At 51.4% G+C, this 26,989-nt stretch overlaps 1 protein-coding gene across 2 annotated transcripts; it reads left to right on the top strand.

Moving 5' to 3' along the window:
- The first annotated feature begins 1,475 nt into the window (after window positions 1-1,475).
- On the top strand, window positions 1,476-26,989 carry slc50a1 (solute carrier family 50 member 1). 2 transcript variants are annotated; one of them, XM_059963013.1, is made up of 7 exons: window positions 1,476-1,715; window positions 9,683-9,828; window positions 14,890-14,967; window positions 16,500-16,623; window positions 17,223-17,384; window positions 18,150-18,269; window positions 21,995-26,989. In XM_059963013.1, the coding sequence occupies exons 3-7, from the start codon at window positions 14,906-14,908 to the stop codon at window positions 22,097-22,099; spliced, it is 573 nt and encodes a 190-aa protein (XP_059818996.1). In that variant the 5' UTR covers window positions 1,476-1,715; window positions 9,683-9,828; window positions 14,890-14,905; the 3' UTR covers window positions 22,100-26,989. The 2 variants fall into 2 exon arrangements, with proteins under 2 accessions (XP_059818996.1, XP_059818995.1); XM_059963012.1 differs by lacking the exon at window positions 9,683-9,828 and having other exon boundaries at window positions 1,478-1,715.

The raw sequence follows: 26,989 nt of genomic DNA, 5'->3' as shown, positions 1-26,989 counted from the left end.
CCGGAACTGTACATCACACTCCGAACGCGGTCTCGGGCAGCACAGCCATGAGGTCCCAGCTCCCTCGGACAGCTCGGGTCGAGTAGTGGAGGTGGGGAGACAGAGGGAGGGCAAACGGAAGGAGCAAGGGGTGGAGGGGGAAAAAGAGGAAAGGCCAACAGTAGATGCCATCTCATTGGCTCTTCACCGAGCTCCAGGACACCCAGACAGTGAAGATGCCTACATCAGTTGCTCTTCACTGACTACAGCACTGCATTCCACACTAATCAACTCACTCCAAGTCCTAGACCTTGTGCAATTGGATCCTGGATCTCCCCAGTTGTAGACCATAGTCAGCTCGGATTGGCAAAAAAATCTCCTCAACAACCTCCAACAGCACAGGGGCACCCCAGGGGTGTCTGCTTATCCCCTTCTCTACTCGGTTATGACCACGAGGCTGAGCACAGCTCCAATGCCAGATTGAAGTTTGCTGAGGACCACCACTGTCAATGGCTGGTGGTGACCAATCAGCATATCGGAGGGAGATTGGAAATCTGACTGAGTGTCACCACAGCAACAAACCCTCACTTAACGTCAGCAACACTAAGGAGCTGATTATTGACACCAGAGGTCCTCATCGGCGGAGAGGGTCCGCAACTTTAAATTCCCTGGTGTCACCATTTCAGAGGATCTGTCCTGGGCCCAACATGCACGTGCCATGACAGACACTTCCCTACTTCTTAGAAGTTTGCAAGGAGTCGGAACGTCACCTAAAACTTCTATCGATGCACGGTGTCCGGTTGCATCACTGCCTGGTCTGCCCAGGAATGGAAAAGCCAACAACAAGTGCTGACTTACACCCCAGCTCATCACAGACAAAGCCCTCCCCTCCACTGCGCGCTGATGAAGGAAACTAGCACCCCCCCCCACCCCCACCCAGCCAAGCAAAGCTCTCTTCCTACTGTGCTGCTATTGGGAAAGGGGCCACCAGGCTCAATGGTTCCTGAGCCACCAGCTTCAAGAAAAGTTATTAACCTAAACCATCAGGCTCCTGAACCAGTCAGTGTGAGTAACTTCACTGACCTCGGCTCCAGACTAATTCCACAACCTATGGACCCACTTTTAAAGACTTTACAACTCATGTTCTCACTTTCTTTACCTATCTATCAATCATTAATTTATTAATTAGTTAGTTTTGTATTTGCATAGTTTATCTTCTTTTGTAAATCAGTTGACTGTCAGCCTTTGTGTGTATATGAGTGTGTCTGTGTTTTTCATAAGTTCAACTGTAATTATTCGTCCTGTAAGAAACGTCTGAGATAATTAATCTCAGGGTGGTACATGGTGACAGTACTTTGAATTTTCAGGTAGAGGGCGGGAGAATAGGGAGGGAAGAGACGAGGCAAGGTGAGGGGGAGGGAAAGGGGCAGGAGGAAAGAGGGAGACTCGGACAGCAGTAACACCCAATCAGGAGGGAAGAGATAGACCGCAACACCGAGGAGGGAGGGAGGGAGTTTCTCTGCCTCAGCTTCCTCCTCCGCGAGCCACGTGTCGGTCGGTGTTGTGTTTGGGAGCCGCGGCGCTCCTCCCTCCCTCCCTCCCTGCCTGCGCCGCGGGGACACATTGTACCGAGTGCCGGTTACATTGTGTCCCGTCCCCGCCGGTCCGATGGAAGCCGCGCTCGCCCTCTCCTGGGCCTGCCTTGTCTTCACGATATGGATGTTCTCCACCGGCCTGTGAGTGACCGGGCCCCGGGCCCGCTGGCGGCGCGGCCGCGCTCCGAGACGGCTTTCGGGGGACCCGCTTCCTTTGCCCTGTAACGGTCTGCAGGGGACACTTGGCACTTCTGAAGGGGAGGGGCTTGCAATGCCCCCTTAATTTTTATTTGTGCGAATGGGGTGTTTGTAACCGTTTGCAAACTGACCCGTTTCCTTTGCCGCGCCTGGAATGGTTTGCATCGGGCACTTGTCATTGTTTTTGTGGGAGGGGGTTGTCATGATCCCTGTAAGGTTTGTAACCGTTTGCAAGCGGGCCCGCAGTTTGCAGCCAGCACTTTGTGAGGGCGGTTTGGTTGTAACCATTTACAATAGTCCTCATACAAAATGCTGGAGAAACGCCGCAGGTCAGGCAGCATCTGCGGAAATGAATAAACTGAACAGTTCAGGCGGAAACATCAGCTCTTCGTTCCTCTCCATAGACGCTGCCTGACCGGCTGAGTTCCTTCAGCGTCTTATGCTCTTTCCGTGACCACTTTTTCTTTGCATGGCACTGTAAACAATTTACAATTTTTAAAGGGTGGGTGTTTATTGTAATTGTTTGCAGCGAAAGGTGGTTTTCGTTGGAGCAGTGGACAGCCTGTCCCTTTTTTTTGGGAGGGGGGATTATAAAGGTTTGCAGTGATCTATTTTTGTATTGCAGGGGTCTGTGTTGAAATTATTTTGTGATCAGCTCCCGATATTTGTGTGACCCGGAGAGAGTCCATCTTCCTGTGGCTGAGAAATTCTCTTGTTAACTGTCAACACTGGATGGCTGTGAGCATGGGGACAGAAGCTGGAAGTAGCCACTCAGCCCTTCAGGCCTGTCCTATCACATGGCTGATCTGCTCCAGGCCCCATCTCCACTCTTGCCCTGATTCCCCACTGCCCTCCAACCCCCCCCCCCATCCCAATGAACCCATCTCTGCAGTCCGCAGGGGCAGAGAATTCCAGACACCCCCTTGCTTCCAGAATTCATACGCACCTCACTTAAACAGTTGGCAGCTCAGAAACTGGCCTCCAGCCCACCTGATCCATGCTGACCCAAATTCCCATCATTTTTATCCCATATCCTACCTTTTCTATCCAGGTATCCTACATGTTGTTAATGAACCTGCCTCAGTCACTTCCTCCGGCAGCTCGTTCCATGTACGGACCACCCTCTAGCTGAAAAATTCTGTTCACCCTCAAGTTATTTTTTTCTGCTTTTTTGCTCTGTTTTTGCACTACTTATTTAGTTTTATGTATCTTTTCTTATTAGAACCATAGATATTACAGCACAGAAACAGGCCTTTTGGCCCTTTTTGGCTGTGCTGAACCATTTTTCTGCCTAGTCCCACTGACCTGCACCTGGGCCATATCCCTCCATACACCTCTCATCCACGTACCTGTCCAAGTTTTTCTTAAATGTTAAAAGTGAGCCCGCATTCACCACTTCATCTGGCAGCTCATTCCACACTCCCACCACTCTCTGTGTGAAGCCCCCCCCCCAATGTTCCCTTTAAACTTTTCCCCTTTCACCCTTAACCCATATAGTCTGTTTTCTTTCTCCCCTAACCTCAGTGGAGTGCATCCACTCTATCTATACCCATCATAATTTTATACACCTCTATCAAATCTCCCCTCATTCTTCTACGCTCCAGGGAATAAAGTCCTAACCTACTCAACCTTTCTCTGTAACTCAGTTTCTCAAGTCCCGGCAACATCCTTGTAAACCTTCTCTGCACTCTTTCAACCCTATTCATATCCTTCCTGTAATTCGGTGACCAAAACTGCACACAATACTCCAAATTCGGCCTCAACAATGTCTTATACAACCTCACCATTACATTCCAGCTCTTATTCAGATTCAGATTCAGTTTATTGTCATTTATAAACCACAAATACAACGCAGTTAAAAAATGAGACAATGTTCTCCGGAATGATATCACGAAAAAGCACAAAACAGACCACACAAGAAAAACCACGTAACGTTTGGTAATCCCCAGTCCAGAGTCCGGCGAGGCTGCTGCATATTGATATCGCGCTACCGTCTTAGCACATTCCCCAGAAAGGACCTACAAACCCATCAGACAAACCTAAAGCTACAAGACCTACACAAAACCACGTAGATTACATATAGTTATAGTTAACGTATAGTTTCAACAGTGCAGACAATACCATAATTGATAAAAGACTAACTGACAAAGACCACATAATTATAACACTTAGTTTCAACAGTGCAAGGCAATACCGTAATCTGATAAAGAGCAGTCCACGGCACGGTTTAAAAGAGAGTCTCAAAGTCTACTGAATACTTTGATTTATAAAGGCCAATGTACCAAAAGCTCTCTTTGCTACCCTATCTACCTGTGATGCCTCTTTTAGGGAATTTTGTATCTGTATTCTCAGATCCCTCTGTTCTACTGCACTCCTCAGTGTCCTACCATTTACCTTGTATGTTCTACCTTGGTTTGTCCTTCCAAAGTGCAATACCTCACACTTGTCCACATTAAACTCCATCTGCCATTTTCCAGCCCATTCCTCCAACTGGTCCAAATCCCTCTGCAAGCTTTGAAAACCTTCCTCACTGTCCACTACACCTCCAATCTTTGTATCATCAGCAAATTTGCTGATCCAATTTGCCACATTATCATCCAGATCATTGATATAGATGACAAATAACAATGGACCCAGCACTGATCCCTGTGGCACACCACTAGTCACAGTCCTCCACTCAGAGAAGCAATCCTCCACTACCACTCTCTGGCTTCTTCCATTGAGCCAATGTCTAATCCAAATGACTACCTCACCATGTATACCTAGCGACTGAATCTACCTAACTAACCTCCCATGCGGGACCTTGTCAAAGGCCTTACTGAAGTCCATGTAGACAACATCCACTGCCTTCCCTTCCTCCACTTTCCTGGTAACCTCCTTGAAAAACTCTTAATAGATTGTGCATGGTAGGTCATGTTTAACCAAAGTCATGTTGACTCTCCCTAATAAGTCCCTGTCTATCCAAATACTCGTAGATCTTATCTCTTAGTATTCCTTCCAATAATTTACCTACTACTAACGTCAAACTTACCGGCCTATAATTTCCCGGATTACTTCTAGAGCCTTATTGTAATTTTCAGTTTTATATTATGTATCGCATCGTACCATTGCTGCAAAACAACAGATTTCACCACACAGGTCAATGATATTAAATCTGAGCCCTATTATATCTCCCCTCTGACGTCAGGCTGTGCCCTCTGGTTCTTGATTCCCAACCCCAGTGGGGACGGGAGAGGTTCCAGAGGATTGGAGGGTTGCGGATGTTGTTCCTTTATTCAAGAAAGGGAGTCGAGATAGCCCAGGAAATTATAGACCAGTGAGTCTTAATTCAGTGTTTGGTAAGTTGATGGAGAAGATCCTGAGAGGCAGGATTTATGAACATTTGGAGAGGCATAACATGATTAGGAATAGTTAGCATGGCTTTGTCAAAGGCAGGTCATGCTTTATGAGCCTGATTGAATTTTTTGTGGATGTGACTAAGCACATTGAAGGTGGAGCAGTGGATGTAGTGTATATGGATTTCAGCAAGGCATTTGATAAGGTACCCCATGCAAGGCTTATTGAGAAAGTAAGGAGGCATGGGATCCAAGGGGACATTGCTTTGTGGATCGAGAACTGGCTTGTCCACAGAAGGCAAAGAGTGGCTGTAGACAGGTCATATTCTGCAAGGAGGTCGGTGACCAGTGGGGTGCCTCAGGGATCTGTTCTGGGACCCCTACTCTTTGTGATTTTTATAAATGACCTGGATGAGGTAGTGGAGGGATGGGTTAGTAAATTTGCTGATGACACAAAGGTTGGGGATGTTGTGGATAGTGTGGAGGGCTGTCAGAGGTTACAGCGGGACATTGATAGGATGCAAAACTGGGCTGAGAAGTGGCAGATGGAGTTCAACCCAGGTAAGTGTGAGGTGCTTCATTTTGGTAGGTCAAATATGATGGCGTAATATTAATGGTAAGCCTGTTGGCAGTGTGGAGGATCAGAGGGATCTTGGGGTCCGAGTCCACAGGACACTCAAAGCTGCTACACAGGTTGACTCTGTGGTTAAGAAGGTGTACGGTGTATTGGCCTTCATCAACTGTGGGATTGAGTTTAGTGGCTGAGAGGTAATGTTGCAGCTAAATAGGACCCTGGTCAGACCCCACTTGCAGTACTGTGCTCAGTTCTGGTCACCTCACTGCAGGAAGGATGTGGAAGCCATAGAAAGGGTGCAGAGGAGATTTACAACGATGTTGCCTGGATTGGGGAACATGCCTTATGAGATCAGGTTGAATGAACTCGGCCTTTTCTCCTTGGAGCAACGGAGAATGAGAGGTGACCTGATAGAGGTGTACAAGATGATGAGAGGCATTGATCGTGTGGGTAGTCAGAGGCTGAAATGGCTGCCCCAAGAGGACACGGGTTTAAGGTGCTGGGGAGTAGGTACAGAGGAGATGTCAGGGGTAAGTTTTTTTTACAGAGAGTGGTGAGTGCGTGGAATGGGCTGCCAGTGACGGTGGTGGAGACGGATACGATAGGGTCTTTTAAGAGGCTCCTGGACAGGTACATGGAGCTCAGAAAAATAGAGGGATATGAGTAACGCTAAATAATTTTTAAGATAAGGACATGTTCAGCACAGCTTTGTGGGCCGAAGGGCCTGTATTTGTGCTGTAGGTTTCCTGTGTTTCTAACCCTGTGGAAAAAGACTGTATGCTTTCATCCCATCTCTGCCCCTCATGATTTTCCGCACCTCTATAATGTCACCCCTCAGTCAATAGACAATAGGTGCAGAAGTAGACCATTCGGCCCTTCGAGCCTGCTCCGCCATTTTGAGATCATGGCTGATCATCTACTATCAATACCCGGTTCCTGCCTTGTCCCCATATCCCTTGATTCCCCTATCCATAAGATACCTATCTAGCTCCTTCTTGAAAGCACCCAGAGAATTGGCCTCCACTGCCTTCCGAGGCAGTGCATTCCAGACCCCCACAACTCTCTGGGAGAAGAAGTTTTTCCTTAACTCTGTCCTGAATGACCTACCCCTTATTCTCAAACCATGCCCTCTGGTACTGGACTCTCCCAACATCTGGAACATATTTCCTGCCTCTATCTTGTCCAATCCCTTAATAATCTTATATGTTGCAATCAGATCCCCTCTTAATCTCCTTAATTCCAGCGTGTACAAGCCCAGTCTCTCTAACCTCTCTGCGTAAGACAGTCCTGACATCCCAGAAATTAACCTCGTGAATCTACGCTGCACTTCCTCTACAGCCAGGATGTCCTTCCTTAACTCTGGAGACCAAAACTGTACACAATACTCCAGGTGTGGTCTCACCAGGGCCCTGTAAAAATGTAAGAGGATTTTCTTGCTCTTGTACTCAATTCCCTTTGTAATAAAGACCAACATTCCATTAGCCTTCTTCACTGCCTGCTGCACTTGCTATCCTCCTTTATATTCCTGGCTAGTTTGCGTTCGTACCTCATTTTTTCTCCCCGTATTGCCTTTTCAGTTAAGTTCTGTCGTTCCTTAAAAATTTCCCAATCATCCGTCCTCCCACTCACCTTAGCTCTGTCATACTTCCTTTTTTTTTAAATGCTATGCAATCTCTGTCAACCACTGTGGCCCCTTTCCCCCCTTTGAATCCTTCCTTCTCCAGGGGATGAACTGATTTTACACCTTGTGCATTATTCCCAAGAATACCTGCCATTGCTGTTCCACTGTCTTTTCTGCTAGGATATCCGTCCAGTTAACTTTGTCCAGCTCCTCCCTCATGGCTCCATAGTTTCCCCTGTTCAACTGCAACACTGACACCTCCGAGCTGCCCTTATCCTTCTCAAATTGCAGTCAACTACACTCCAGGGAACACAGTCCGAGCCTGTCCAACCTATCCCTGTAACACAGACCCCAGAGTCCTGGAAACATCCTTGTAAATCTACTCAGTGCTCTTTCCAGCTTAGTGATGTATGTACTACAGAACCGAATACAATGTGTGAAAATCCCAGGAGATCAGCAGTTTCTGAGATACTCAAACCACCCCATCTGGCACCAAGAATCATTCCACAGTCAAGGTCACTTAGATCACATTTCTTCCCCATTCTGATGTTTGGTCTGAAGAACAACTGAACCTCTTGTGTGCTTTTATGCAGTGAGAATTATAATAAAAATAATAAAGTTAGAGGTTAAAGTATTGGTGTGAAATAAAATGTGGATTAATACACAAATATCAGCATGTATTTACAGTAGAAACAGCATTATGAAAAGTGGTTTAAATTGTTTACAGTGCAGTGACTGAAGTAATAGATAGAGGGGAGTGTGGTGGTGGTGGTGGTGGGGGGGGGGGGGTGGAGGTCGACCAAAAATGGTTGATCAGATTAACTAGCGAACACAAGGAAATCTGCAGATGCTGGAAATTCAAACAACACACACGAAATGCTGGTGGAACACAGCAGGCCGGACAGCATCTATAAGGAGAAGCACTGTCGATTGACGAAGGGTCTCGGCCCGAAACGTCGACAGTGCTTCTCCTTATAGATGCTGTCCGGCCTGCTGTGTTCCACCAGCATTTCGTGTGCGTTGATCAGATTAACTGCTTGGGAGAAGAATCTTTTAACGTGTTGTGAAGATTTTTTTTTTGTTTTAATATTCCTGTAGCACTTTCCCAGAGGGAGCTTTTGGAAAAGGCAGGGTGGGTGGTGTCCACAATGATTTTTCTGGCCTGATTCTTTGTCTTACAGTGATGCTGGGCTGCTGCGGTCCTGACATCTCGCTGTAGTCTTTGTGTATTGTCCGAGGATGCTGCACTGAACCAAACAGTGATGACTGTGATGGCAGTGTAAAATAGTTAGACTAGTTAGTTATAATAGTTAAGATGCACAATGGTTCGGGATTGGACTACCCGTGGAAGACAGAAGGTGGTGGTCGATGGGGACGTATTGGTCAGACCACACTTGAAGTATTGCGAGCAGTATTTTGGCCCTTGTGATGGAAGTAACTGGTTCTTTGAGTCTCAACAGTAGAGGCCTGGACACACACAGTTTTAATAATAAGGAATTTATTTACAAGGGGAAGTCGGGTCAACACAAGCAACTACAATACACAGGAAGCGGTGTGGGGACGGTACGGTTACACAAACAAAGAACAAGGGAAAAGCACTACGACAGCTATCCCCCTTGACCTTGGATAGCTGCGGCTCCCTTACCAGGACAAACGATAGACCTTCCCAAACATAAATCAATGCACTTACCTTCAGTGAGGTGGTCTGTAAGAGAGGCCGATCCAGGGACAAGTCTCACCTTTTATAGCATGGGGCCGGGCGAGATAATCCAATTAAGGTGACCAATAATTTAGGTGTGCATTGATTAGTTGGGAGGGACCAAATGTTGATTGGCATGTGGTGTGTCCTCTGACCAGCCAGGTGGCCGTGCGTCTGTCACGTGGCCGGTATCTCTGGATACAGCCCTGTGCATAAGAAACGACGATTGGACTACCCATGGAAGACAGAAGGTGGTGGTCGATGGGACATATTGGTCAGGCCACACTTGAAGTATTGCGAGCAGTATTTTGGCCCTGTACATAAGAAACAGCGTGTTGGCGTTAGAGAGGATCCAGAGGAGGCTCGCAACATCAGTTGAAAATATGGGCAGTGTTTAATCCGGGCAAATGCGAGGTTTTGCACGTTGGGAGATTAAATGCAAAGAGACGGAACACAGTTTATGGCAAGACCATGAACAGTGTTGATGTGCAGAGGGAATTAGGGTCCAAGGCCACAGCTCCTGAAAAATACTGCACAGGTTAATAGTTTGGTAAAGAAGGTCAATGGCATGCTGGCCTTTATGAGTTGAGGCACTGAGTTCAAATGTCAGAAAGTTTTGTTGCAACTTTATAAAGTTCTGCATCTGGAGTATTGTGTGCTTTTCTGGTCTCCCTGTTACAGGAGGCTTTGGAGAGGGAGCAGAATGGACCACCAGGATGCTGCCTGGAGTAGAGAGTTTCAGCTAGAAGGAGAGGTTGGACAAACTTGGGTTACTTCCTCTGCAGCGTTGGAGGCTGAAGGGAGACCTGACAAGTTCAGAGCTTACGGTAACTTTTTTCTAGGTTAGAGATGTCTAATATTAGAAGGCAAGAATTTAAGGTGTGAGGGCACAAGTTCTTTTACACAGAGGGTGGCTGTGGGTATTCAATTCAGGAAGTTATGTTGCAACTTTATAAAACTGGTTAGGTCGGTCACACTGGAGTATTCACATTCAGTTCACCAGCAAAGGTGCGGCTCTGGGCCTCAGCAGTGCCTGCCTTTCCATTGACGAGTCCGTGTTTCACATCTACACTGGGAACGTTCCCCAACTTTCTGCTTTGTTGGTACTGCCTCCTGCACCAGAGCTGAATTCGTGAATTTCATCAACTTTGCCTTCAGCATCCTCCCTGCCGTCAGGTTTACTGTGCCCATCAACACACTCTGGTTCTCCTTCCCTTTCTTCCATAGTCCACTGTGTGCCTTCTTTACCCCTTTACTTCTTCCACCAATCACCAGCTTCTCACACTGCCCCCTTCCCATGTACCGACCGTCCCCCCTTCCCATGTATCGACCGTCCCCCCCTTCCCATGTATCGACCGTCCCCCCTTCCCATGTATCGACCGTCCCCCCTTCCCATGTATCGCCCGTCCCCCCCCCCCATGTACCGACCGTCCCCCCTTCCCATGTATCGACCGTCCCCCCTTCCCATGTACCGACCGTCCCCCTTCCCATGTACCGACCGTCCCCCCTTCCCATGTACCGACCGTCCCCCCTTCCCATGTATCGACCGTCCCCCCTTCCCATGTACCGACCGTCCCCCCTTCCCATGTACCGACCGTCCCCCCTTCCCATGTATCGACCGTCCCCCCTTCCCATGTACCGACCGTCCCCCCTTCCCATGTATCGACCGTCCCCCCTTCCCATGTACCGACCGTCCCCCCTTCCCATGTATCGACCGTCCCCCCTTCCCATGTATCGACCGTCCCCCCTTCCCATGTATCGACCGTCCCCCCTTCCCATGTATCGACCGTCCCCCCTTCCCATGTATCGACCGTCCCCCCTTCCCATGTACCGACCGTCCCCCCTTCCCATGTACCGACCGTCCCCCCTTCCCATGTACCGACCGTCCCCCCTTCCCATGTACCGACTGTCCCCCTTCCCATGAACGGACCGTCCCCCCTTACCATGTATCGACCGTCCCCCCTTCCCATGAACGGACCGTCCCCCCTTCCCATGTATCGACCGTCCCCCCTTCCCATGTATCGACCGTCCCCCCTTCCCATGTCTCGACCGTCCCCCTTCCCATGTCTCGACCATCCCCCTTCCCATGTGCCGCCTGTCCCCCCTTCCCATGTGCCGCCCGTCCCCCCCTTCCCATGTACCGCCCGTCCCCCCTTCCCATGTACCGACCGTCCCCCCCCCTTCCCATGTACCGCCCGTCCCCCCCCTTCCCATGTACCGCCTGTCCCCCCCTTCCCATGTATCACCCGTCCCCCCCCTTCCCATGTACCGCCCGTCCCCCCCTTCCCATGTACCGCCCGTCCCCCCCTTCCCATGTACCGCCCGTCCCCCCCTTCCCATGTATCACCCGTCCCCCTTCCCATGTACCGCCCATCCCCCCCTTCCCATGTACCGCCCGTTCCCCCCCTCCCCACGTACTGACTGTCCCCCTTCCCTGTCACATCTCAGGTCTCACCTATCAGCTGCTCCCCCCTCACCCCATCTTATTCTGGCTTCTGCCCGCTTCCTTTCCAGTCCTGATGAAGGGTTTCAGCCCAAAAGATTGACGGTCTATTCCTCTCCATGGATGCTGCCTGACCTGCTGAGTTCCTCCAGCATTTTCCAGCTTCTGTTGAATCTTCTCAGTTTACATTCACTTCTGGCCGCGCCTTTGCAGGAAGGATGTGCAGGCTTTGGAGAGGGTGTGGGATGGGTTTACCGGGATCCTGCCTGGTTTAGAGGTCGACAGCTTATCTATTGATGTCTATTACAAACCCACTGATTCTCACGGCTACCTGGACTAGACCTCCTCCTACCCTGTCGCTTATAAAAATGCCATCCCCTTCTCTCAATTCCTCCGTCTGCGCACCACCTGCTTTTCATTCCAGAGCTAAGGAGATGTCCACCTCCTTCAAAGAAACAACGCTGCCCTCAACCTCATCTCTTCCATTTCGCGCACGTCTGCCCTCACCCCATCCTCCCACAAGGGATAGGGTTCCTCTGCTCCTCACCTACCACCCCACCAGTGTCTGTGTCCTGCACATAATTCTCCATAACTCCAATGGGATCCCACCACCAAGCACATCTTCCCCTCCCCCCACTGTCTGCAGGGATCGCTCCCTGTGTGACTCCCTTGTCTGTTCGTCCCTCCCTCCCCAGTAATCTCCCTCCGGCAAGTGGAACAAGTGCTACACCTGCCCCTACACCTCCTCCCTCACCACCATTCAGGGCCGCAGACAGTCCTTCCAGGTGAGGCGACACGTCACCTGTGAGTCTGTTGGGGTCACTTAGTGTATCCGGTGTTCCCGGTGTGGCCTCCTGTACATCGGTGAGACCCGACGTAGATTGGGAAACCACCACTGAGCACCTGTACTCCATCCATCAGAAAAAGCAGGATCTCCTACTGGCCATCATTTTAGTTCCACTTCCCATTCCCAATTCGAGTCCTCCTCTACTGTCACACTCAGGTTGGAGAGGCAATACCTTATTTTCCTTCTAGGTAGCCTCCGACTTAACAGCATGAACATCGATTTATTGAACTTCCAATAATGTCTCCACCCCCCTCGCCATTCCCCACTCCCCTCTTCCCTCTCTCACCTTCTTACCCACCCATTACCTCTCTCTTCCCTTCCCTTCCCTTTCTTCCACGGCCTTCTGTCCTCTATCTGATTCCCCCTTCTCCAGCCCTGTATCTCTTTCACCAGTCAACTTCCCTGCTCTCTACCTCTTGTCCACAGCTTCCCCCCATCACCTTGTGGTTCTCCCTCCCCTTCAGTAACTCTGACTCCTCATCTTTTCGTTCCCCAGTCCTGATGAAGGGTCTCGGCCTGAAACATCCACTGTTTACTCTTTTCCACAGATGCTGCCTGACCTGCCGAGCTCCTCCAGCATTTTGTGTCTGTTGCTCGGACCGTTTTCGCTGGAGTGGTAGAGTCCGATGGGAGATTTGACAGAGATTATGAGAGGCGTAGCTAGGGTAGACAGACAGTGTCTTTTAACCCAGGGCCGAGATGCCAGGCGTTTAAGCTGAGGGGGTGAAGTTCAAAGGAGATGTACACTGTAAGTCTATTTACACAGAGAGTGGCATCTGGAATGTGCTGACACATACAATGTCTCCTCCACCACCTCTGAAATCAACAGTTCATTCTAGGTCATGCTCTTCTCACTGCTGCCATCAGGAAGGAGGTACAGGAGCCTCAGGAACAGATATTACCCCTCAGCCATCAGGCTCTTGAACCGGTGTGGATAACTTCACTCACCTCAACGGAACTGACTCCACAACCCACAAGTCTCACTTTCAAGGATTCTACAATTCAGGTTCCCGATCTATTGCTTGCTTATGGTTCTGTGCAAAAATTTTAGGGTGAGGGAAAAGTGGCAGAGAAGGAGTGCCAGAGGTAGGGGGTGGCACGGGTACAGATGCACCCAGACCTGAGCCACCAGACAAGGTCATTTGATTCCAAACAATTGGTTTATTGATCATTACAAAATGTCTCTCTGGTGCTTCCTGCTCCCTCCCCTCTTCCTGCCCCCTTCCCACTCCCCGTCCACAATAGAGACCCGATAACAGAATCAGGTTTATCATCACTCACGTATGTCATGAAATGTGTGAGGTTTTTTGACAACAGTACAGTGCAATAAGTAAAATTGCAATGGTACTGTGCAAAATTCTCAAGCACCTTAGTGCGTTTGCTCTCCCCGCCCCCTCTACACACACACACTCACACTCACACACACACACTCACACTCACACGACATTTGCACAGTCCTGTATTTATTCCTTTCATTGTTTTTTTTGCTCTTGTACAGTTTGTTGTGTTTTGCATGTTGTTTGTTTGCTGTGTGCAGTTTTTCACTGAACCGGTTGTATTTCTGTGTATCTACTGTGAGTGCCCACGAGAAGGGTAGTGTATGCCATATGTACTTTGTGCAGAGGATGGAGGGCTATGAATGCTGTTTTAGCTGAGTGTTTAGCTTGGCACACAGAAGGCCGGTTCCTGTTCCATTCTCAGCTATGCCGTCACCAGTCACCGTTTTCATGCACTGAGAGTGAAGGTTGAACCTGTTTACAACTTGTGCCCAGGAACACCCAGCTCTTGGGCACTCCCTCTCCACTCAGACAGAGTCACAGAACACTACAACACAGAAACAGGCCCTTCAGCCCATCGAGTCCATGCCGAACTATTATTCTGCCTAGTCCCATCGACTCGCACGCGGACCAGCGCTGTCCCTACTTCTCGCGTCCATGTACCTGTCCAAATTTCTCTAAGTGAAGACATCGGCCCCACATCCAGCACTGACACTAGCAGCTCGTTCCACACTCTCACCCCCACTGAGTGAAGAAGTTCCCCCTCATGTTCCCCATAAACATTTCACCTTACACCTATGACCTCTAGTTCTAATCTCACCCAACCTCAATGGAAAAATCTTGCTCGCATTTACACTATTCATACTTGTCATAACTCCGTACACCTCCACCAAATCTCCACTCGTTCTTCTATGATCCAGGGGGAAAGAATCTTAACCCGTTCAAACTTTTCCTCTAACTCAGGCCCTCAAGTCCTGACAACATCCCTGTAATTTTCTCTCTACTCTATCAATCTGTGAGCTAACTGTTTTGCTGCCGGAAGCATGGTGACGCTGGCCGGCTATCCCGTGGACTGTTGGTCACTGATTTTATGTACATGACGTAGGCTGTGCTCTGGTTTGTACCTCCCTTGGAACAGATTGAGGGTGTGGGGGTGACACGGTGGCGTGTGCCTGTGAATGCATTCGGGGTTCAGTTCCCGTCATGGTCTGCGGGTTCGGTGTAGCTTTCCTCCCACACTAACCGGGCTCTCTCGCGTGGGGTTCGGAGGGAGCTGCCCCTCGACCCGGAGGGACTGACCCGTGCTTTTGCTCTCGGACAGGTCGGACCTGAGGAGGATGGTGACCCTGAAGAACATCGATAACATTCAGTTCCTGCCGTACGTCACCACGGCTGTCAAGTAAGTGTGGGAGGGGAGCGGGGTGTGGAGGGTGGGGGGTAATCACCACCCCAGTACTGTGAGCCATGGACTCCCACCAGCAGCAACACCCCTACTGAGCAGGTATGTGCCTGTTCCACGCATGGCCAGGCCAATTGGGTGGGGAGGGGCAGAGTGTGTGTGTGTGTGTGTGTGTGTGTGTGTGTGTGTGTGTGTGTGTGTGTGTGTGTGTGTGCGCAGCTAGATCACGACTAGATCCCAGTGTCAGACTGTGGGCAGGGACAGTTCAACACACGGCAAGATCCCACACTCCGACTGCGGAAAGGGACAATTACACACAGCAAGATCCCACAGTAGACTGTGGAAGGGGGCAATTTGGGCACAGCAAGATCCCACAGTGGAGGGGTGTCAATTTATACACAGCAAGATCCCACAGCAGATTGTGTGGGAGGGGTCAGTCTGTACACAGCAAGAGTATGGGGGGGGGGGCTTTCTGCATACAGCAAGACCCCACGGTTAGGCTATAGGGCAGGGACCATTCAGGGCACGACATTCTGCGGTTAGGCTGTGGGGAAGATGGTGGCAAGATACAGAGGGTGGGGGGGAGGTTGAGTGCTTTGCGAGCAAAAGGACCAGGGCACTCCCACTCCCCTTCACAGAAACAGTCCCTTTGGCCCATTGACTCTGTGCTGGCCAATAACCGCTGGTCCCAATTTAATTCTCCCCACCCCCCCACACATTAGGGGCCGATCGTACCCACTCTTTACACAGGCCACATATACACCAAGTGTTGGAGGTTGGAGTCAAACCGGAGTCTCTGAGAGCTGGCGATGCGGGCCCTGTCTCTTCCTCCGAGACCAGCCTGCGGGTGGATCAGAGCACTGTAGTGGTTAGCACAGCGTTATTGAGGCTCCGGGACCCAGCTGGAAGCTCAGTGCCACTGCCATCTGTAAGGAGTGTGTATGCTCCGGCTGGTTCAGGTTCCTCCCGCAGCCCAAAGGCACAGCGATCAGGGACTGCCAGCAGCACTGCTCTTTGGAGCAGAAGGCCCTATTCCATGTCAAATCTTTAAAGAAAGAGATCTGTGTGGAGGGAGGGGGAGGTATTTGGGATGTTGGTGTCGTGATAGGGTGATTAAGGGAGCTGTTTGAGAAGTGAGGATTGGGTTGGTGGCAGCTGCGGAGGGGTTTGTGAGCAGTGGGGGTGTGTTTGCGTCGGGTTCGTTGGGACTGTCTATCTTCACACCCCGTGACTGCCCTCTCTTCTGCACCCCTCCTTCCTGCTCCCTACCCCTCAATCTTTCACCTTTCCCAACTTCCCACCCCTGCACCCTCCTTCTCTGTCATCTCCATCACCTCCCCATTTACCCTCCTCTCTTTGGTACTTCCCACCCCCACACCTCACCCTCTTCCCTCCTCTCTATCCCCCTCATCTTTGTTACCTCTGCCCTCTTGCTCCTTCTTGTTCTCCAATCCTTCCCTTCACCTGTTCCCTTTCCCACCCTTTCTCCCCTCCACCTCCTCCCCCTCTCCCTCTCCCCCCCCCCCCCGCAGTAACCTAGGCTGGTTCTACTATGGAGAACTGAAGGGTGACTGGACGTTAATGACGGTAAACTCCATCGGCTTCACCCTGCAGAGCTGTTACATCGTGACCTACCTGTATTTCAGCTCTGAGAAGGTAGGGGCGCCCTGACAGGCTGAACAGAAGATGTTTCAGGGTTGGTGGGACCTCTCATAGGGCTATTTCGCATTGGTTGGCAACTCCTTGCCCATTTCTCGTTGGCTGCTGGGCAGGAGCCTCACTCCTTGCCCATTTCTCATTGGCTGCTGGGCAGGAGCCTCACTCCTTGCCCATTTCTCGTTGGCTGCTGGGCAGGAGCCTCACTCCTTGCCCATTTCTCATTGGCTGCTGGGCAGGAGCCTCACTCCTTGCCCATTTCTCATTGGCTGCTGGGCAGGAGCCTCACTCCTTGCCCATTTCTCGTTGCTGGTAAGAAGGTGCCAATTTGCTGGGGCGTTCCTCAATGGTCCGTTGGTGCATGCGTATTCCTTTGCTATTGACTGCTGTTAAGGGACCTTGTCCCTTGAGTCCAGCTGGAAATACCAACGGTTTATTCCTCTCCATAGGTGCTGCCTGACCTGCTGAGTTACAGACAGGCCAGGGGGTAAGTCAGGTTGGAGCTGGTATTGGGGCGATGATGACGGAAGGGGCGGGTGGGGGGAGGGGAAGAGGAGCCCTGTGAGTAAATGAACCACTCTGTGCCCCTTCCTCTGCAGTGCCGTCTGCTGGTGAGGGTGGGACTGGCGGCCCTGGCGTTAGCCTGTGCCTACCTGTACCTCAGCACCGTGGTCCAAGAGCCAGACGTCCGTCTGTCCCAGCTCGGGCTCGTCTGCTGCACCTTCACCATTGGCATGTACCTGTCACCCCTCACCGACCTGGTAAGGCTTGCTTAGAACTGGGAGGGGTTGAGTGGGCTGGTGAAAGGGTAGGGAGGGAGGGTAAAGGAGGAAACTGAGGAGAGAGAAAAGGGAGGTAGGATTAGACGGGGGGCTGAGTCAGGTTCAATGTGGGGCAAAAAGGGTAGGGAGAGAGAATGGGGAGAAAGAGGGTGGGAAATGGGAGGGAACAGAGATAGAGGGAGTTGATGGGATCGGGAGAGTGGAGGGGAGGCAGGCAGTGGGGGAGAGGGAGACAGGGAGATGGAGGGTAAAGAGAGGAGGCAAATAGAGGTAGAGAGGCGGGTGATACGGTGGGAGTGAAAGAGAGGAGCAGGAGTTGGAAAGGGGGAGAGCGAGGGGGACGGATGGAGGAGAAAGAGGGACAGATTGGAAAGGGGGAGGGGGAGATGGAGGGGAGAGAGAGGGGGGAGAAAGTGGGAGGTGAGAGAGAAGGGAGATGGTAAAGGTGTGGAGGGGACAGATGGGGGAAAGAGAGAGGGAAGACAGAAGTGGGGAGGGGACGGGGGAGCTGGGAGTGGGGAGAGGACGGGAGGGGGAGCGGGGAGGGGACGGAGGGGGAGCCGGGAGCGGGGAGAAGAGATTAGATGGCAAGGCCAGACAAGAGGGGCAGGAAAGTGAGAAAGAACATAGATGAGGAGGGGAGAGTGAAAGATGTAGGATGGAAGGTGAGTCATGGGGGTGGCCAAGTTTGGGGGGGGAGATGGAGACACCATTCCAGCATTTGACTGTCTGCCATGTCCTCAGGTCAAGATAATCCACACCCGCTCCACCAAGTGTCTCTCGTTCTCGCTGACGGTTGCCACCTTCCTCACCTCCTCCTCCTGGACTCTGTATGGCCTCCATCTGTCTGACTTCTATATCGTGGTGAGTATCTGCCTGGGTGGGTGCAGTGGGGAAGGCGACCGGTTGGAGTCTTGGGAAGGGGCAGAGCAGCCAGCTTGCCCCCCCCCCCCACTCACTGTGATTATATTCCCACTCCCCCCACGTATGAGGTCAGGCATCTTGCTGTGTGCTTTGTGGCAACCAAAGGCCATTCACTCCCTCTGTCCTGTTCTGCCTTTCAATGAGCTGTCTGACCTCAGTCTAGCCTCCTTCCTCTTCCTGACATCCCTTATCCCTCCGGTCCACAGTTCCCCTTCTCTGTGAATTTTCCCAGTTGTACTGTTCTTGCTCGGGCTTTCCGAGGACTGAAGATTAAATTCAGCGTCGGTCCCTGAAAGGTCATGTGTAATATATCCGAGGCTCTGGCGTCACGGTCAGCACAATGCTGCAACAGCTTGAGGCATCAGAGCTCAGTCCTCTGTTCTCCCCATGAGCACGTGGGTTTCCTCCCGCAGTCCAAAGACGTATCGGTCAGTAGGCTAATTGTAAATTGTCCTGTGATTAGGCTAGGGTTAAATTGGTGGGCTGCTGGGAGGCATGACTCGGTGCGCCCAAAATCTCTAAGTAAATAAATAGATTCTCTTTGGCAGAGATTTGGGACCTAAAGTTTCAGTTGTACACAACATTAGCGTTTGAAATAGAGTGTCCAGTCTTTGGTCACCCTGCTATCGGAAAGATGCCATTAAGCTGGAAAGAGTGCAGAGGACTTGTATGCGTCTAGAGTCAGGAAGTGAGCAAGCAGCATTATTGTAGACCCATCACACCCTGGACATCACCTGTTCCAACTCCTTCCTTCTGGTAGGCGCTTTAGATCACTGTCTGCCAGGACAAATAGGTACAAGAACAGTTTCTTTCCGTTTGCCATCAGTCTTATGAACACTTGAATTTTAGTCTATTATAAATCAAGTCCTCCTGTACATTCAATGAGGGGGACCTCATTGCATATAGTTTATGATTATTTGCACTATGGTTTTGTTTGCTTTTAATTCTGTACAGAGAGAGCTCAGGGAAATCGGCATCAAATTCCCTGTATGTGTCCTCAGACTTGGCGATAATAAAGGATTCTGATTTCGAGGATGCTTCCAGGATTCGGAGGACTGAGTTATGGGGAGAGGTTGGGCGGGGTGGGACTATATTCCTTGGAGTGTAGGAGACTGAGGGGTGACCCAGTCTATAGGCATATAAAATCAGGAGGGGATCAACAGGGTGGATTGAGAACCAGAAGGCACAAGTTGATGGTAGATTGTGAGGTCAAGTCTCTGGAGGACTGTTCAGTAGTCAGCGGAGAGAAGCTGTCCTGCAGCCTGGTGGTCCGTACTTCCGGGCTTGATGGGAGGGGGGAGGAGAGAGAATGTCTGTGGCTGGTAGGGTGGGGTGGCTGTGTTACAGTTTGAAACTATTCATGATAAAGATTGTGAATTGTAGAACAACACACACAAAATGCTGTTGGCAGCATCAGTGGAAGGGAATAAACAGTCAATGTTTTGGCCCAGGAACCTTCATCAGGACTGGAAAGGTGGTGGAGGACGAGCTGGAAGCAGAACAGTTACTGAAAAAACAGTAAGGTGCCAGATCACAAGTGAGGGCCAGAGTCCAGCTGGTTGTATAAGAGTCTGGGAGAGAAGCCGTCTGTGAACCTGCTGGTAGATGTTCTCAGGGTTTTGTGTTTTCTTCCCGATGGAAGGGGAGGAGAAGAGAAAGTCCGGGGTGGGGAATCATTGGAATTTTAAAAAGGGCTCAGCTTGGATGTTCCAGTGGGAAGATGGTGGGTCTCAACCCGAAATGTCAACCTACCAGCACCATGATAGCGTAGCGCTTACTGCGATGCTATCGCAGCTCGGCATCAGAGTTCAGAGTTCGTTTCTGGCGTCCTCTGTAAGCAAATTTGTGCGTTCCTTCCCGTGTACATGTGCATCTGCTCTGGGTGGTCCGCTTCCCCCGCCCCCCCCCCCCCCCCGTGGTCCGCTCCCACCCCCCCTCCTCCGGGTGGTCTGCTCCCACCCCTCCTCCGGGTGGTCCGCTTCCCCCCTCCTCCGGGTGGTCCGCTTCCCCCCTCCTCCGGGTGGTCCGCTCCACCCCCTCTCCTCCGGGTGGTCCGCTTCCCCCCTCCTCCGGGTGGTCCGCTCCCACCCTCCCTCCTCCGGGTGGTCTGCTTTACCCCCCCTCCTCCAGGTGGTCCACTTTACCCCCTCTCCTCCGGGTGGTCTGGTTTACCCCGTCCTCCGGCTGGTCCGCTTCCACCCTCCCTCCTCCGGGTGGTCCGCTTCCCCCCTCCTCCGGGTGGTCCGCTTCCCCCCTCCTCTGGGTGATCCGCTTCCCCCCTCCTCCGGGTGGTCTGCTTCCCCCTTCCTCCGGGTGGTCTGCTTTACCCCCCCTCCTCCGGGTGGTCTGGTTTACCCCCTCCTCCGGCTGGTTCGCTTCCACCCTCCCTCCTCCGGGTGGTCTGGTTTACCCCCTCCTCCGGCTGGTCCGCTTCCACCCTCCCTCCACCGGGTGGTCCGCTTTACCCCCTCTCCTCCGGGTGGTCCGCTCCCACCCCTCCTCCGGGTGGTCCACTTCCCCCCTCCTCCAGGTGGTCCGCTTTACCCCCCCTCCTCCGGGTGGTCCGCTCCCACCCCCTCTCCTCCGGGTGGTCCGCTCCACCCCCTCTCCTCCGGGTGGTCCGCTTCCCCCCTCCTCCGGGTGGTCCGCTCCCACCCTCCCTCCTCCGGGTGGTCTGCTTTACCCCCCCCTCCTCCAGGTGGTCCACTTTACCCCCTCTCCTCCGGGTGGTCTGCTCCCACCCCTCCTCCGGGTGGTCTGCTTCCCCCCTCCTCCGGGTGGTCCGCTTTACCCCCTCTCCTCCGGGTGGTCTGGTTTACCCCCTCCTCCGGCTGGTTCGCTTCCACCCTCCCTCCTCCAGGTGGTCCGCTTTACCCCCCCTCCTCCGGGTGGTCTGGTTTACCCCCTCCTCCGGCTGGTCCACTTCCACCCTCCCTCCACCGGGTGGTCCGCTTTACCCCCTCTCCTCCGGGTGGTCCGCTCCCACCCCTCCTCCGGGTGGTCCACTTCCCCCCTCCTCCAGGTGGTCCGCTTTACCCCCCCTCCTCCGGGTGGTCTGGTTTACCCCCTCCTCCGGCTGGTCCGCTTCCACCCTCCCTCCTCCGGGTGGTCCGCTTTACCCCCCCTCCTCCGGGTGGTCTGGTTTACTCCCTCCTCCGGCTGGTCCGCTTCCACCCTCCCTCCTCCGGCTGGTCCGCTTCCACCCTCCCTCCTCCGGGTGGTCCGCTTTACCCCCCCCCTCCTCCGGGTGGTCTGGTTTACTCCCTCCTCCGGCTGGTCCGCTTCCACCCTCCCTCCTCCGGGTGGTCCGCTCCCCCCCCCCCCCCAGGTGCTCTGTTTTCCTCCCTCAGTCCTAAGACTTCTTACTGGTTAGAAGGTTAGTTGGTCGTTGTAAATTGTCCCGTGATTAAACTAATCAGTGGGGGACCAGGCCAGCAGCTCGATGGATGTTCCGTGCGGAATCACTTTATAAATAACAAAGAAATTAGTTTGTGTTGCTCTAGATTACCATGTCTGCAAAATCTCTTTGTGACTCCTGGTGTGGGATAGCAGGATTAATGGGCTGGCTGACTTTCTGTTCCCATTTCAAGCCATTTTGTAAGTCAGTGTGCAAATCTTTCTGCTCTCCCTCTCATTATTTCCCTTTTCTACCTCCTTCCCTCCAGATCCCAAATGTTCCCGGGATTGTTACCAGCCTCATCCGCTTCTGGCTGTTCTGGACCTACCCAGCGTCCCCAGACAGGTATCCATACCGTCCCATGCAGGCCTGATGCTGGTAGCTGGCCCCCTCCTCACTCACGGAGGGGCTTCTCGAGGGTACGTGGTGTTCCAGGGAAAGGCCAGGGCGGTTGCCCGTGAGGAGCGAGAGCAATCGGAGTCGCGATCCCTGAATCTGCACAGGACATAGTTTTCCAAATCCGAGGATGGACATTTCTGGATGTCTGAACAGAGACCAAAAATGAAGCATTCTTTCCATTTGTGATAACATTGTCCCGTCTCGGAATTATTCTGCACTGGACGCACACAGACACGCTCTCACACGCACGCATACTGATGGGGGTCTCTCTCTCTCTCTCTCTCTCTCTCTCGTACAACATGGCAGCAGAGTTAAGCCACTCAGACCAGAGCCTACTGTGCCGTCCCATCATAGCTGACCTCTCTCTCAACGCGATTGCCCTCCAAGAGGACCACAACCTTGCCGTAGGGTTTGGAGGCTTGCGTGCCTCAATGACCCGGAGAGCTATGTTGGCTGGAGTCGGGGCTTTATGCTTTGGCTCTCGGCAGGGTCACCCAGGCCAAACAGGTCAAAGGGTAGAGGCCAGACTAAGAGTGGTCCGCCAGTCCTCCAGGTTCAGGGGTTCAGCTCAGGGTGGACAGTCATGAAGAATCCTTCTGTACAGACAGAGATGGAGGACATTTACTTCTGCCTTGAACACCAGCAGTATAACGGGCAGTAAGTAAGCAACCTCATTCTCCTGCCCTCTCTTCGTGACCTTTGACACCCTGAGTAGCCAAGCACCTATCGACCTCTGCTTTAAATACACCCGATGGCTTGGCCTCCACAGACGTCTACGGCAATTAATTCCACAGATTCACCACCCTCTGGCTGAAGACATTCCTTCTCTTTTCTGTCCCTATAATCTGAGGCTGTGCCCTCTGGTCATGGACTCACCCACTCCATGTCCAATCTGTCTTTGCCTTTCAATATTAGATTGGTTTCAATGAGAACCCCTCCCCCCCCAATACTTCTAAACGTCAGCGAGTACAGGCTCTGAACCATCAAATGTTCCTTGTAAGTTGACCCATTACAGAATTATTTTTGTGAACCTCCTCTGGACTCTCTCCAACATCAGCTCATCTTTTCCCAGATAAGGGGCCCCAGACTGCTCCCAGTACCCACTGAACGCGGCCCTACAAAGCCTACTCCTCTAGAAATGAGTGCTACACTGTGTTTGCCTTCCGCACCACCAACTCAACCCGCAAGTTAACCTTTGGGGAATCCTGCATGAGGACTCCCCAATCGCTTTGTACCTCCGAGTTTTCTGCCGATTTGCAAAGTAATCTAGGCTTTAATTCCTTCAACCACAGTGCACGACCATATACTCCCTGACGGTATCCATCTGATACCTCTTTGTCCGATCTCCAAATTTGTCTCAAGTCCTTAAGCAGACTCGCTGCTTCCTCCCCACTACCAGCTCCTCCACGTATCTTTGTCCATAAAGCCATCAATCCCATCATCTAGGTCACTGACATACAACATGAGAAGAGGCGGTCCCGACACCAGCCCTGTGGAACCCCACTAGTCGTTGGCGGCCAACCAGAGAAGGCCCTCTTTATTTACACTCGTTGCCTGCTGCCAACCAACTAATGCTCCCTTTAGAAAACTACTTCATGATCACCTTAAGGATTCCCTTACCTTAGCTCCGCAATCAAACCTGGGCAGTGGCAGATCACGTGGATGGATGGCATGTCAGCCCTGAACACACCAGGTTTTGAGTACAGGAGTGAGGGGTCTCTCTCTCTGCCCTGGTCAGAGTGACTGCACAGTTCTGTTCCCCTAACCCAGGAAAGGATGTCCTTGCCACAGAGAAAGAATGGGGGTGGTCACACTGTGGGATGTGAACGGATGGGGGTTTGAGGAGAGATCAGGTGACTGGGAACATGTTCCCTGGAGTAGGGACTAGGGGGAGATCCCATCAAGACTTCTGTTGGCGCTCAACAGGGAGGGTGTCTCCCATTGGCCAGGGGTCTCGGACCATGGTCCACACTCAGACTGTGGGAGATGGGGAGGGCTTTCTTCACCCACAACTGGGCCGACAGTGGGATTCTTTCCCCGGATGGGTATCTGGACATTGAGAGGACTGGGGGAAACAGATTGCTGTACTCCTGCTGTGGTAGAGCATGATTCAATGGGCTGAATGGCTTCCGTTTCTACCTTTTAGCAATGGGGTAGGGAGTTTTTTTCTTTTCCTTTACTGTCCATTAGATTCTAGTAGTTTTTGCTGTGCAAAACTTCTTTGGAAGTGGTAAGAGCAGAACTGGGCCATCGAGTCTGCTCCGCCATTCCATCACGGCTGACTTATTATCCCTCCTGACCCCAGTCTCCTGCCTTCTCCTTGTAACCTTTGATGCCCTGACTAAACAAAAACTTCCACCTTAAATATATTCAGTGGCTTGGTTTCCACAGATTCACCAGGCTCTGGCGAAAGAAATCCCTCTGCAAATGGATGTCCCTCTATTCTGAGGCTGTGCCTCTGATGCTAAGCTCCTCCATCTTCTCCATTGAGCCTAGGCCTTTCAGTGCTGGGTCCTGGAGAAGGACCTGAACTGCTTAGTCATTCCCACAGGCGCTGCCCGACCTGCTGAGTTCCCAGCATCTTGTGTGTGTTCCTTTCAGTATTTGACAGGTTTCAATGAGATCGCCCCCTCCCATGCTTCTAAACTCCAAGAAGCATAAAACCTTTTCTTGATGCTGTCTTAGTAAGTGTTACAAGAATAGAGAGCGAAGAAGAATTTTAAAAAGTTGTGGTCACCTTGTACAAAAACTAGCTCTGTACAACCAAAGAAAACAACGTTCCTCTGGACCACAGTGCACCCACAATACACAATCACACACAGCTCATAAATGAAAATATTACCACAAATAAATTAATAAAGTACAATTCAAAATGCAGGTAGTGCGTAGCACGGGTACACAGCAAGCAGCTCACTGTCCCAGTGACGAGACCTCGGTGGTGACAGAGTGTTCATTAGTCTCACAGTCTGAGGGGAGAAGCTCTTACCCCGTCTGGCAGTCGAGTCCTGATGCTGCTGTATCTCCTTCCTGATGGTGGTGGGTCAGAGAGATTGTGGATAGGTGGTAGGGATCCTCAAAAATACTTCCTATAAAGATAACATACTTTAAGATAAAATAGCTGGATTCAAGAGATAGAAACATAGAAAACCTACAGCACAATACAGTTCCTTCGGCCCACAAAGCTGTGCTGAACATATCCCTACCTTAGAAATTACCTAGCCCTCTATTTTCCTAAGCTCTGGGTAGCCACCCAGGAGTCTCTTAGAAGACCCTATCATATCCACCGATGCCAGCAGCCCATTCCACACACTCACCACTGTCTGCGTAAAAAAACTTACCCCTGACATCTCTGTACCTACTCCCCAGCACCTTAAACCTGTGTCCTCTTGTGGCAGTCATTCCAGCCCTGGGAAAAAGCCTCTGACTATACACACAATCAATGCCTCTCATCATCTTATACACCTCTATCAGGTCACCTCTCATCCTCCATCGCTCCAAGGGGAAAAGGCTGAGTTCACTCAACCTATTCTCATAAGACATGCTCCCAAATCCAGGCAACATCCTTGTAAATCTCTTCTGCTCCCTTTCTATGGCTTCCACATCCTTCCTGTAGTGAGGCGACCAGAACTGAGCACAGTACTCCAAGTGGGGTCTGACCAGGGTCCTATATAGCTACAACATTACCTCTCAGCTCCTAAATTCAACTCCACGATTGATGAAGGCCAACACACCATACACCTTCTTAACCACAGAGTCAACCTGTGTAGCAGCTTTAAGTGTCCTATGGACTCGGACCCCAAGATCCCTCTGATCCTCCACACTGCCAACAGGCTTACCATTAATATTACGCCATCATATTTGACCCACCGAAATGAACCACCTCACACTTACCTGGGTTGAACTCCATCTGCCACTTCTCAGCCCAGTTTTGCATCCTATCAATGTCCCGCTGTAACCTCTGACGGCCCTCTACACTATCCACAACACCCCCAACCTTTGTGTCACCAGCAAACTTACTAACCCAAAGCTGCAGAATAACCAAGCTTCTAGAAAAATAAGGAAGCAGCCATACTACAATTACTGGAAAATTGACAGAACAATTCCAGGCATCTAGTGACTTAATAAACAATACAAACAAGACGAGCTGGGAGAGCGCAGAAAGCACAACGGAAACAGCAACTGGAGCTGACTCACTCAGACTGGAGATAGCAGCTTTCTACTGATAACAAAGAACCTCTGAAGCAGTCAGCAGTGTGACACCTGTTGCTGATAACTGAGTTTCTAGACAAAATATTGAATTAACTGTATCGTAATTGCTGGAAAGTTCACAGCTGGTTATATATAATGCAAGCATTGGCCTCTACTTTCTGGGAGGCTGAGGAGAGCTGGGCTATGCACATCTATACTCACATCATTGTACGGATGCACAGTGGAGAGCACCCTGCCAAGCTGCATCTCTGCTTGGTACAGAATCTACTCTGCGGTGGGCAGGGAGGCTCTACAACAGGGCGTCCACCGCATCACCGGCACCAGCCTAACCGCCATCCAGGACGTGTATACAGAAAGGTGCCAGTGACACCACAAAGGATCCCACCCACCCTAAATGAACTGCTCGTCCCACTCCCACCAGGGAGGAGGCTATGCATCGTCCATGCCTGCAACACCAGACTTAAAAACAGTGCTTTCTCCAAGCAGAAAGGCTGATCAACACCTCCACCCACTAACTCCACCCCGACTTTATCATTTCTCGTCAATCAAGTTCTGTACAGCCCAGCATCACTTATGGTCATACAGGCTTTGTATATCATTGTGTTCTTTATCTCTTGTGTGTTTTTTTGTGCTGCATTAAATCCTGAGGAACAAT

This window comes from Hypanus sabinus, unplaced genomic scaffold (assembly GCF_030144855.1).
Source record: "Hypanus sabinus isolate sHypSab1 unplaced genomic scaffold, sHypSab1.hap1 scaffold_885, whole genome shotgun sequence".
Lineage (NCBI taxonomy): Eukaryota > Metazoa > Chordata > Chondrichthyes > Myliobatiformes > Dasyatidae > Hypanus > Hypanus sabinus.
This window is presented reverse-complemented; position numbering and strand designations above follow the sequence as displayed.

What these genes read in the sequence shown, in the direction of transcription:
- slc50a1 (XM_059963012.1), top strand. Translation starts at nt 1,648, where the DNA reads ATGGAAGCCGCGCTCGCCCTCTCCTGGGCCTGCCTTGTCTTCACGATA. An exon ending in TACGTCACCACGGCTGTCAA is followed by an intron (nt 14,968 to 16,499) that starts GTAAGTGTGGGA and finishes CCCCCCCCGCAG; the next exon opens with TAACCTAGGCTGGTTCTACT. An exon ending in TGTATTTCAGCTCTGAGAAG is followed by an intron (nt 16,624 to 17,222) that starts GTAGGGGCGCCC and finishes CTTCCTCTGCAG; the next exon opens with TGCCGTCTGCTGGTGAGGGT.